Source organism: Siniperca chuatsi, linkage group LG23 (assembly GCF_020085105.1).
Source record: "Siniperca chuatsi isolate FFG_IHB_CAS linkage group LG23, ASM2008510v1, whole genome shotgun sequence".
NCBI lineage: Eukaryota > Metazoa > Chordata > Actinopteri > Centrarchiformes > Sinipercidae > Siniperca > Siniperca chuatsi.
Genome location: NC_058064.1, coordinates 3,144,469 through 3,155,754, shown reverse-complemented (window position 1 = coordinate 3,155,754; position 11,286 = coordinate 3,144,469). Strand labels below are relative to the sequence as shown.

The window sequence follows — 11,286 nt, the reverse complement described above, 5'->3', positions numbered from 1 at the left end:
TACTAAGTATATTAAGAAATTAAAATAAGCTCCACCTTTACTAGATGCAACATCAAAGTGATGAACACATTAATGCATCCAGTAATTATAATCCAATAATATAATATATATTATTCTGAATTGGGACATTCTGCAAAATGAGTACTTTTACTTTTGGTACTTTCAGTATATTTTGATGCTGATACTTTTGTACTTAAGTAAGTAAATAAGTACAATTTTGAATGCATGACTTTTACTTGTAACAGAGTATTTCTACACTGTGGTATTGCTACTTTTATTTATGAGCTCAGTACTTCTTCCACCACTGCTCAGTTGTGTATTTAACCAGTACATTCTCCGTCTGTTAACACATCTTTTTGTTGTGCTTCTTCATTAAAAATATGTTACTAATTTGAGATGTCACAAACTTAATCCATGTTTTTGGCTCGTCAGATCAAATTCATTGTACAATCAGAGGTGAACATTTATGTTAATCGTTTGTAATGTAAAGTAAACAATGGTCTGCATGACAGGCACTTAAAGTCAGACTTTAAATGTGAAGGATTTTACAGCTTGATCATATTCTCTCTCAGCGCTAGTGGTGGAAGAAGTACTCTTTTACTTTCCTGCATTTATATATTATGAAATTTGTTATTGAGCCTTCCAAATTAATGGTCTTACAAAAAACATTTTAAATGCTATGAACATTGCAATATTATTAATACACTAACACCAATTAAAATCACATTTAGAGATGCAACGATTAGTCAGTCGACAGAAAAATAAACAGCAACAATTCTGATAATCGATTAATCATTTAATCTTTAAGCAAAAAATGTGAAGTGAATATTTTTGGCTTTTGGCCTGTTGACTAGACAAAACAAGACATTTGAAAATGTAACTTTGGTAATGGGTGTTTTTCAATATTTGCTGTCATTTTATAGACCATATGATTAATCAGTTAAACAAGGATATAATCAGTAGATTAACTGATAAGGAAAATAATTGTTAGTTGCAGTCGTAATCACTTTTAGCTTTCACTGATAGAGAAGTCATACTTTATTATTGATAAAGATTGTATTTGCATCTTTGCTACAAAAAGCACTGTCCTTTACTGCCTGAAGTTTGATTGATTTATTTCATCTTTTTAGGAGAATATTGACTGTAAATAAAAAAATATAGATTAAATGTTAACTAAATCATAATCTACTTTTTCATATGCCTCTACACTCCAGTCCGCTAGCAGCCGCTGTTGCTCAAAACACACATGTTAAACGACATTAAACACAGAGGAAACAGGAACACACAGGGCGGTTTTCAACCAGAAATCACGACTGCATTCAGGACAGCAGGGAAGAAAATCCTCCAGTACAGTAGCGGGGATTCCTCACTGCAAAGGCCGGGATTGGAGCTCCGACTGCCGGGGAGAGACGCACGCACGGCCCGGTAACTCACGGGGTGTTTTTTTGGCCGGAGCGAGACAGGCATAGAAAGGCACAGAGGGGAGAAGCAAGGAGACAGATGGAAAGATGGAAACCCCAGGTAAACTTTTCTTATTGCGTGGCAGAATGACAGACAGACATGCAGGCAGACAGGCAGACAGACAGACAGTATGGGTAAAATGAACTAATTCTGTGTTGTATATTAAAACTATTATGTCGTGTTAATTAACAGCAAAACACATAATTTATGCTGTAATGTATGGTTTAACCCGCATTAGTTCTATATCATTAGCAGTGATTTAATCTTTTGTTAAAGCCACTCAGCGTTCAGAGCATCGCGCCGAACTTCATTTAAAAAAAACGCAATTTTACCGTTAACCGTTACAAACTGCAAAATGTTGTCTTACATGTGTTATTAGAGTTATTTAACAGTGGTGGAAAGTAATTAAGTACGTTTACTCAAGTAATGTACGCAAGTATTAATTTAAGGTACTTGTACTTTAGCTGTTAACTTGAGTATTACTATTTTATGCTCGACTACTTTATACTTCGCGTTAACGTTAAGTTACTCCACTACATTTTAGAGGCTATTGTTACTCTTTACTTAACTAGATTAATTTGACAGCTATAGTGACAACTAACTTTGTAACTTTTACATACAAGTATTGTCAGCAAATTGTAGTTAAACTATCAAAAGTAAATCGCATTGCATTACTAAGTAAAAAGAAAGTTTTATGTTATAGCTGGTGGAAGTGAAGCTAATACAAACTACTTTAAGCTACTGTTTGGTAGTTTAGTCTATAACAAAGCATCATATTTGATAAACTGATCACATTTTGTATATAAAATCTGAATTTTCAAAGTAACTTGTAACTAAAGCTGTAAATGTAGTTAAGTAGAAGTATAAAGTAGCATAAAATAGAATATTTGTACTTTAGTACAACACTTTAAATTTACTTTTAGTAGTTACTTTCCACCACTGCGAAATTATATATAAAGTAGTTAATTTTAGCTTCACGTCCACCAGCTATAACACAGAACAAGCATCCTAAATAATATTAAAACAATATTGTATAATACTATAACACTAAAATGGGCAATTCTGCTGCCTAATGAGTACTTTTACTTTTGGTACCTTCACTACATTTTGCTGACAATACTCATGTACTTAAGTAAGATTTTGAATGCAGGACTTGTAGTAATTTTATATTGTAGAATTGCTACCTTTTAAGTACTACTACACTTCAAGGTATCTTGAAAACACAGCAATTTAGCATTTTTTGCATTATAGCTAATACATGAAGCTACTATAAACCTAACATAATGTAAGATTTGTCATGTTAGAGTGTTAGCATTGTCCTCTGAAGAGGATCTTAAATATGGCTGACTTTTCGACTTTCTAACATTCACGTCTCTGTTTTTGCAGCGTGAACAGTTAGCTCATCTAACATAAACAAAGCTCGACAGGGGTAAGCTTAGCTAGGAAACTTCCAGAACCATGGTCAAGATGCTGTTTAGTTTATCAGCCAACAGGCGCATCGTCACCGGCCTGCTGGTCAACTTGCTGTCCTCCATCTGCATTGTCTTTATCAACAAGTGGATCTACGTACACTATGGCTTCCCCAACATGACCTTGACCCTCGTTCACTTTGTGGTCACCTGGCTGGGACTCTACATCTGCCAAAAAATGGACATTTTCTCTCCAAAAAGCCTCCCAGTTCGCAGGATTGTGTGGCTGGCGCTGAGCTTCTGTGGGTTTGTGGCCTTCACCAACCTTTCCCTGCAGAACAACTCAATAGGAACGTACCAGCTGGCTAAAGCCATGACCACACCCGTTATCATCCTCATCCAGACCACCTACTACAAGAAGACCTTCTCCACCAAGATTAAACTGACACTGGTAAGGAAAGTTTAAGTAATCCCCTCGTTACTGTCATCTGAACGCAGTAGCTGGCCAAAGCTGTTTCACCACAGTCCTCTAGAGTTCTGCTGCCCAACCCAAACCGGGTCCCGACAAAGTGTCGTGTTTTGGGTCAGGTTTGGGCTCTTTTGTTGCATAAAGCTTTGGGCTGGGTTCAGGTGTGATTCTTTTTAAATGCAGTTTATTTAAAAATTTCTCTCGACAGAGTGCAGACAAGGTTTTTTGTTATCTTGGCGAGCTAATGGTCGGTAATGGATGAAAAATATGGAGAAAACGCAAAAATGTAGACCTGTCAGGTTCAGGTCTTGGGCTCAGCCAGGTCCGGTCTTAAAGACACGGGTATGGTCAGGGTTCATGTCTCAGGCTTAGACTGATCTGTGTCCTCTGGTTCTCTGAATATAAGTGTAAACGTCTCTATGGGTATTCACAGAGAAGAGTGTTATGGGTAACTGTAGACAATGTACACACCTCCAAAATCTCAGTAATGCATAGTGCGGACATGAGCACCAAGCAAGCTGATTCGTTGATCCAGCTCCTGTCGGGAGGCAGGTTTGTGATGGGAAACAAGACTAATGACACGTTCATGGAGTTATAGTAATTACAAGATTCCAACTTGTAAATAGTAAATAAAATCATGTCTTCAACTTCTGAAAACTCTGATATATCCGACTTTATGCTTCATAATAAGAAAGTTTAAAAAATAGGGACCAACACTGTAATCATACAACTGTCTTGAGTTGCCCTGTGACGAGAGCGCTCTCAAGTCGTAAACATGGGAATCTTCATTAGCGTGTTCATTGGTTTTCAGAAAAAATATTGTCTAGTTCTTCTGTAATTTATGACATTGTGATTAACTTTTTTTTTTACTTCTACCTGCCTGTTTCTCTGCCTGTCTGTTTCTCCAGGTGCCAATAACATTAGGGGTGATATTGAACTCATATTATGATGTGCGGTTCAACCTGCTGGGGACAACCTTTGCATCGCTGGGTGTTCTGGTGACATCGCTTTACCAAGTGGTGAGTAAATATAAACACTGAAATGAAACAGGAAGTGGTTTCTGTGAAATTGATAGGAATCTCTCTCTTTTCCTGTCTGTCTCTCTCTCGCTCTCTCTCTCTCTCTCTCTCTCGCTCTCTCAGTGGGTGGGGGCTAAACAACATGAGCTCCAGGTGAACTCCATGCAGCTTCTGTACTATCAGGTATGACTCAACACCAGAGACGGGTAGAATGAACAGTAGCTGTAGTAGTACTGCTTTATAATTTGATGTTGATAATATCACTGTAACAGCAATTGATATTCTGGCTGTAACAGTACAAGGGTCTTGTTGGTCTTTACTTGGGTCTTAACTTGGGACTTGTTGATTTTGACCTGGGACTTGATTTAGGACTTGTTCCCCTTCATTTAAGACGTGTTGGCCTTGACTTGGGACTTGTTAGTGTTTACTTGGGACTTGGTTTCTTCTTGGTTTTGACCTGGGATTTGATTTGGGACTAGTTCCTCTTCATTTGGGAACTGACTTGGGACTTGACTTGGGACTTGACTTGGGACTTGTTGATTTTCACCTGGGACTTGACTCAGGACTTGTTGGCCTTGACTTGGGACTTGTTGATTTTCACCTGGGACTTGACTCAGAACTTGTTGGCCTTGACTCGGGACTTGTTGATTTTCACCTGGGACTTGACTTGATCCAGCCCTAATGTCTGTTTCGCACTCTTAAATGACAGCTGGTTTAGACAGATGGGGTAAAATTTGCCAGTACAAAGCATATCAAGTATGCATTCACTGGCTCTGATACAGATGTAGATCAGCTCAAGGCATCCCTAAATATTAATACTGTGAGTGTAATAGTAGCAATGTTGTATTAATATGTAATGTGATGTAATGACAGTAATGCTAACACAGTGACTGCCCTGTCAGGCTCCTCTGTCATCAGGCTTCCTGCTCTGCGTTGTTCCTCTGTTTGAGCCAATGACTGGAGACGGAGGAATATTTGGACCCTGGTCTCTGCCTGCTCTGGTCAGACTCAACATCACACACCCAAAAACCCAACAGTTACACTATTAAACTCCAGGACTGGGTTACATCAGCTGTTCGTAGACCTATAACTAACTTTGTGCAAACTAGTGAGTTACTAAGTTGGGTTACACCAGCCAAAGTAAGAGATGTCTTAGCTAGTAAAGCCTTTAGTAATGTGTAAATCAGTTACTAAGTAACATCTCTGGCAGCGTCCAATCAGAAAGCATTCGACAATGTAAACAAGGAAGTCAACTGCAGCATCACGTTTTAGCAAAAGATCCATCAAAACGTTTAATAATCTTTAAGGCTAGGCTAAGTTTGAACAGCTGGTGCAACCGGCTCCAGGCTCTTCTTGTAAAGGCCCTGATTTTGCCCGTTATCATGTTGCCGGCGTAACAGTTTTGTCCTCTCGTTGCCTAGGCGACAGTGCTGTTTTCGGGTGTGGTGGCGTTCCTGGTCAACCTATCCATCTACTGGATCATTGGAAACACCTCAGCTGTCACGTATCCTCAAATACAAGGGAGCCCAAAAAGACCTCTGGGATCTGTGTTTCAGGGGTGTTTGGCAGGGTTCTAGGGGTAAAGGAGGGGGTTTAACAGGTCTGTAAGGTTCCAGGTTCTTTTGGGTAGGTGTGAGGGCTGTGTTGGGTTTGGAGGGATTTAAGGGGTTTCAGGGATTTTAAGGAGGTTTTAGGTCTTCTTGGGAAGGTCTTTGTAAGAAGATTTTAGGGCTTTGTATGGAGTTTTCTAATCTTTTTTTAAAATTGATTTCAGAAATTTTTGAGGCGGTCTTTGGTCTTCATTCTGAGGGGTTTAAAGGTGGGGTATGCGATTCTAATCCAGTACATGTCTTTTTGTCAAATTCAGCGAAAATCTCCTCACAGTCAGCTAGCTATCCGTTCAGTGTGCGCGCTGAAAAAACCCCTGCAGTGTTTGTACGCAGCCCTGGCTCTGTAAATGCTAAACAAAGTGGCTCGGACCGAGCCACACAACACTATTCCAGCCATGATTTGTGTGTCAGGTAACGTTAAAAGACTTGCCCACGGACATTCAGCTTACTTTCTTAGTTGACTTAGCTGTCTTAGTTGTGAGTATCGCTGTCTGGAGCTGGTGTGCTGGCTCTGGGAAACCGTCTTGTTCTCTCTGGCTGTTAGCTTCGCAGCAGCTACTGTAGCGACAGTTTGCTAACCCACAACCTAGCTAACGTTAGTTACATTACTTGCTGTGTCGTTGTTCGTTCTATGTCATGGTATTTGTCGTGGTATTGGATTTCTCCAGAATCGCATACCCCACCTTAAGGGGTTTGTGGGCTCCTTGTAGTGGGGTTTCAGGTCTTCTTGAGGGGGTCTGGTTTTCTTGAGGAGCTTTGAGGGTTTTGTTAAGAGCTTTTTAGTCTTGCTGAAAGGATTCAGAACTTCTTGAGATGGTTTCTAGTGTTCTTGAGTTCTGGGAGAGTTAAGGGGTTTCTGGTCTGTTTGAGGTAGTCTTGGTCTTCTTGAGGAGGTTTCAGGTGTTCTTGATCATTTTCTTTAGGTTTATTAAGGCTTCCTGAAGGTCTTAAGGAAATTATTCTAGATATTAGATTTAATTAGATTCATATATGTTGTTGTTCTCCTGACTGTATTTCGCAGCTACAACATGTTTGGTCATTTTAAATTCTGCATCACTCTGATTGGAGGATACCTGCTCTTCCATGACCCGCTGTCACTCAACCAGGTGAGTCTTAATGTGCGTCTCTGGTGATTCAAACCAGCAACCTTCTGGCTCCAATCCCACAATTATTGTCTCATTTTCTCAACCTGTCTTTCTGTCCTCCCGTCTCACACTCAGGCACTGGGGATCCTCTGTACTCTGGCAGGCATCCTGTCTTACACTCACATCAAGCTGGCTGAACAGGAGGAGGGGAAGAGCCGCCTGGCTCAAAGACCATAGGCTGATTTACCTGTCAATCAACTGCATGGCCTCCTGCCATTGGCTGCCCACAGTGTGACCGGCTGCAGAGACCTCTTTATATATATATTTTTTATTTTATTATGAGTATTTTTGTAGGAGAGTTAAGAATTTCATCTTGGTACCTGGACCGGATTAAATGTGTACGACGTATCAACACATCCTCACGCACCTTTACGCTCTTCCCATTGGTTCTTTGCTCAACAACAGTGATGTTTTATGGTTTTAAGGGAAACTGAAGCTCATCACACCAGCAGCTGGACTGACTTTTTCAGCTGCTGAAATGAAAATGAAAAGCTGTGTTAACTTAATGAAACGGAAAAATCTGAATCAGAAAATTAACATCTTTGTTGTCTGACACATGCAGGAGGTCAAATTCAGCTTAATTTCTTCCCAGAACTCCCTGCTATTTGTGGCGTGTTTGTGTTGACGGACTGAATGAGCTTTGATACACTCGGTGAGTGTGGTTTCCTAGCAACTAATCAAACGAAGACTACAGGTTTATGTCATCATAGGGTGGGCAGATTTAAATGACTTTCAAAGGACAGACTCTAAAGATAGATGGAAATCTATCAACCTGTAATCAAGCCTATTGGATTTGTTTAGGCAAGTTGTGTGTACCTACTGTTTCTGAACTCTGAACAGTCCAGTAAACCCTTCCATCAGGTCTTATCTATAAGGGATTTGTCATTTAATGAAAATGTTTTTGCTTTAAAGTGACGGCCGCTTTTTAATTTTAAATAACTGCTTGGCTGCAACGTTCAGAACGTCCACACAGAAAATAATTGACTGTCCACTGTATTACACTATGGCCTCTTGCCAAAGGGAAAGCGAGGGGCTGTGTTTAAATCATCATCCTCCTTTTCTGTGTGTTTGTTGTGAGTTTAAACCCTGGTTATTTACACACAAAAATCTATCCTTTAATAGATCTTACCTTTGAAAATAGTTGGACTATTGTTCTAGCTGTCCACATAAATACTTCAACAGACACCTGAAAACCAATCAACCAGCATTTTCCACAAGTGTTGTTTAATACACACTTTTGAGCCTAATTACAAATTACATTGCTAATCAAAAGCTAATAACTTATAGGTGGTGTGATGAGTAAACTGGCAGCAGTGTGTAGGCATTATTATGGCCCAAAACAGAAAGAGGCGCAGCAAGCTAACGGCTAACACATTAGCCAGCCGGGAACTTGATAGCGCTAGTATTAGTATCTATTTTATCTTAATTGTTGCGTTTACTTCCCCTAAACATTTTCTTCTCAGGACTTTAAATCATTTAATTCAATATAGAGTTATTGAAGACTGGAAAAAAGCTCCACAAGCTTCGCTAACGCTAGCACGCTTATTAGCTCTGTTGCTAACACACAAGTTCACAAACTATATTCAACATACGTATTTGCACCGCCGACTCTTGTCTCTTAACAGTCTGTAAACCATTCCTCTTAAGTGTTTTATACTTGGACAGAAATGGGTTAAATTAAATTGGATGGTGCAACACAGCTAATAAACTACAATAGCTTCCTCCATTTTAGAAACTCCCGCTCCATTTCTTCAACGGTCAGAACTGTGAATACGGTTTTCTGTTGGTCATAATTCACTAAAGTTGAACTAGACTTGAAAAATGAACATGGGTTTATTTTTCCCTCGCCAGTGAATCCATTGGAGTGATTCCACTGGAATGGACTGATTTCGTTGCGAAATTTCACTGTTTTAAATGTTGATGTGACTGAGCCTTTAAACAGAAACAGCAACAATGTTGTTCCACAGTTTCTTTTGTTGTCAGTGTTTAAATAGTTTTTTCTTGTTTTAAACTAAGTGTTTAATGTCTACATCATTTCAGCTTCTAGTTTCAGGCTGCCCTTAGTCTCATTCAGTGTTGCTTTAATTAATTTATAAGTTTTATTTATTTTTTTGCTTATTTTACTTTTATTTGTAGCAGTTTTTGACAGAACTTGTTCAATTTTTATGACTCGCCCATGCCCTCCTAGCTGGGATTTACTGATTTTTGATTCTTTTTTTTGAGAAAACATTTCAGATGCATACCTCCAGGAGGCGGTCTGATCCATAGTTTTGGTCGCGGTGCAGCAGGAACGTGGGGAAGCTCAGTCAGACCACAATAAGATCACAGGCAGGCGGTGTGGAGGTCAAAGTACACATCAGCTAAGTGTGATCAATCAATCCCAGCTGAGATCTGTTGTGTATTTAATGTTTGAAAAATGTTAACTACAATCAGTCATTTTACTGCTGGAATAAAACTCCAATCACAATATTTGTGTCTGATGTGCTGCAGCCTCGCCACGTATAATCTGACTGCACAGTGAGTGAGACTCAGAGTGAAGCTTTCACCGTTGTCATTTCACTTTACTGTGTTGAACATATTCAGTCTTCTGAATAAAAACTGATTTAATGACTTTACAGCTGTTTGGATTGTTTCTCCGCTGATTGACTGATTGAGTTTCCATGGATACAGACATTCAGCAGTGGAAGAAGTATTCAGATCCTTTACTTAAGTAAAAGTGCCAATACATTAATTTAGAGATAGTCCGTTACAAGTAAAGGTCTTGCATTCAAAGTATTATCAGCCAAATCTAATTAAAGTATCAAAAGAATGTACAAAAAACATTTCACTGTTGTAGCTGGTTGAGGTGGAGCTAGTAGTTTTAACCAGTTCATATACTGTCCAGTGGTTCCCAACCTAGGGGTCGGGCCCCTCCAAAGAGTCACCAGATAAATCTGAGTGTTCGCGAGATGATTAATGGGAGAGGAAACAAGAGGAAACAAAGTTCTGATACAAAAATCTGTATTATTTCTTTTGATTTTTCTCTAATCATTGTATTTTTTGTGAAATATTGGAGAGAGTTGTACCTCTTTGGGCCTCAAACAGTTATTTAAACAAACCCATGTGAGAAGTTAGAGGGAAAATGTCTCTGGTGGAACTGCTAACAACTCATAAACATCTGTAACACGACAAGGAGCCCCAACTAAACTGCTTTTTATGAGCCCCTCTCCCCCAATCGTACATAAAATCTTAATCTGCAAAGTAATCAGTAACAATAGCTGTCATATAAATATAGTAGTAATGTATTTAGTTACTTTCCACCACATAATATAATAGTAACAAGTCAGTAGCCCCACTGTACGTACCTGTTACACAGAATTTGAACATGGTTTCATTTATTATAACCACACCTAAAATGTCTTCCTGTGAACAGCTCTTCTGTCTAACTTTCCTGTGGCTCTCTGAGCTAAGCTGTCAGCACCACCATATGTGTGTGTGTGTCATTGACACTGTGTCAATAAAGCTACAACAGCAACCCTTGTTCTCACACACACTCACACACAGAGCGGTTGTGCTGGGAGGAAGTTTCAGATGAATGAATGAGTTGGAAAGAGTGTGTGTTTAAAAATATCTGTAGTGGCCTGAGAGCTGCTGTAACACAACCTCACAAAGACGCTGTTCTGTTTCCACTGAAGGTCTAGTTTAGTTTTCATTTCAGTTAAATTACATGGGTTCGGTTTGGTTTGATGTACCACTGTAATAATGTGGATGTGTAGCAGCTTAGTTGTTTAGTTAAAGTTACATTCCCCAATTTTGTTATAATACCCACATGTAAAATTCTCATTCAAGTACTACCAATACTTTTGCTACTGCTACTGCTATCACACACACACACGCACACAATGTCCACAGTGTTGGGCACACTCGGGACACTCACACCGCTCTCCCTCTCCATTGTCGCTCTGTTGGACTGATTTATATATTTTATTATATATTTGATATATCTTTTAACGTATTATACTATACTTCTCATTTATTTCACATTATACTATACTATATTATACCAAACTATACCATAGTACATATGCAATTCTTTGTTATACTGCTGTACTTTACTATAGTACTTTACAGTTACATTGCACGTTATACTATATCTTATATCCTATATATACATATATATATATATATATATAT

The 11,286-nt window shown here is 39.0% G+C and overlaps 1 protein-coding gene across 1 annotated transcript; it reads left to right on the top strand.

The window, feature by feature from the left end:
- The first annotated feature begins 1,275 nt into the window (after nucleotides 1-1,275).
- On the top strand, nucleotides 1,276-9,728 carry slc35e3 (solute carrier family 35 member E3). Its single transcript, XM_044186555.1, has 8 exons — nucleotides 1,276-1,521; nucleotides 2,848-3,321; nucleotides 4,248-4,358; nucleotides 4,482-4,541; nucleotides 5,261-5,359; nucleotides 5,780-5,862; nucleotides 6,990-7,074; nucleotides 7,189-9,728. The coding sequence occupies exons 2-8, from the start codon at nucleotides 2,920-2,922 to the stop codon at nucleotides 7,288-7,290; spliced, it is 942 nt and encodes a 313-aa protein (XP_044042490.1). The 5' UTR covers nucleotides 1,276-1,521; nucleotides 2,848-2,919; the 3' UTR covers nucleotides 7,291-9,728.
- Nucleotides 9,729-11,286: the final 1,558 nt, after the last annotated feature.

Coding starts and splice junctions, on each gene's coding strand:
- slc35e3 (XM_044186555.1), top strand. CDS start 2,920: ATGGTCAAGATGCTGTTTAGTTTATCAGCCAACAGGCGCATCGTCACC. Junction 4,542..5,260: donor TGCAGCTTCTGTACTATCAG/GTATGACTCAAC, acceptor CTGCCCTGTCAG/GCTCCTCTGTCATCAGGCTT. Junction 5,360..5,779: donor CCTGGTCTCTGCCTGCTCTG/GTCAGACTCAAC, acceptor CTCGTTGCCTAG/GCGACAGTGCTGTTTTCGGG.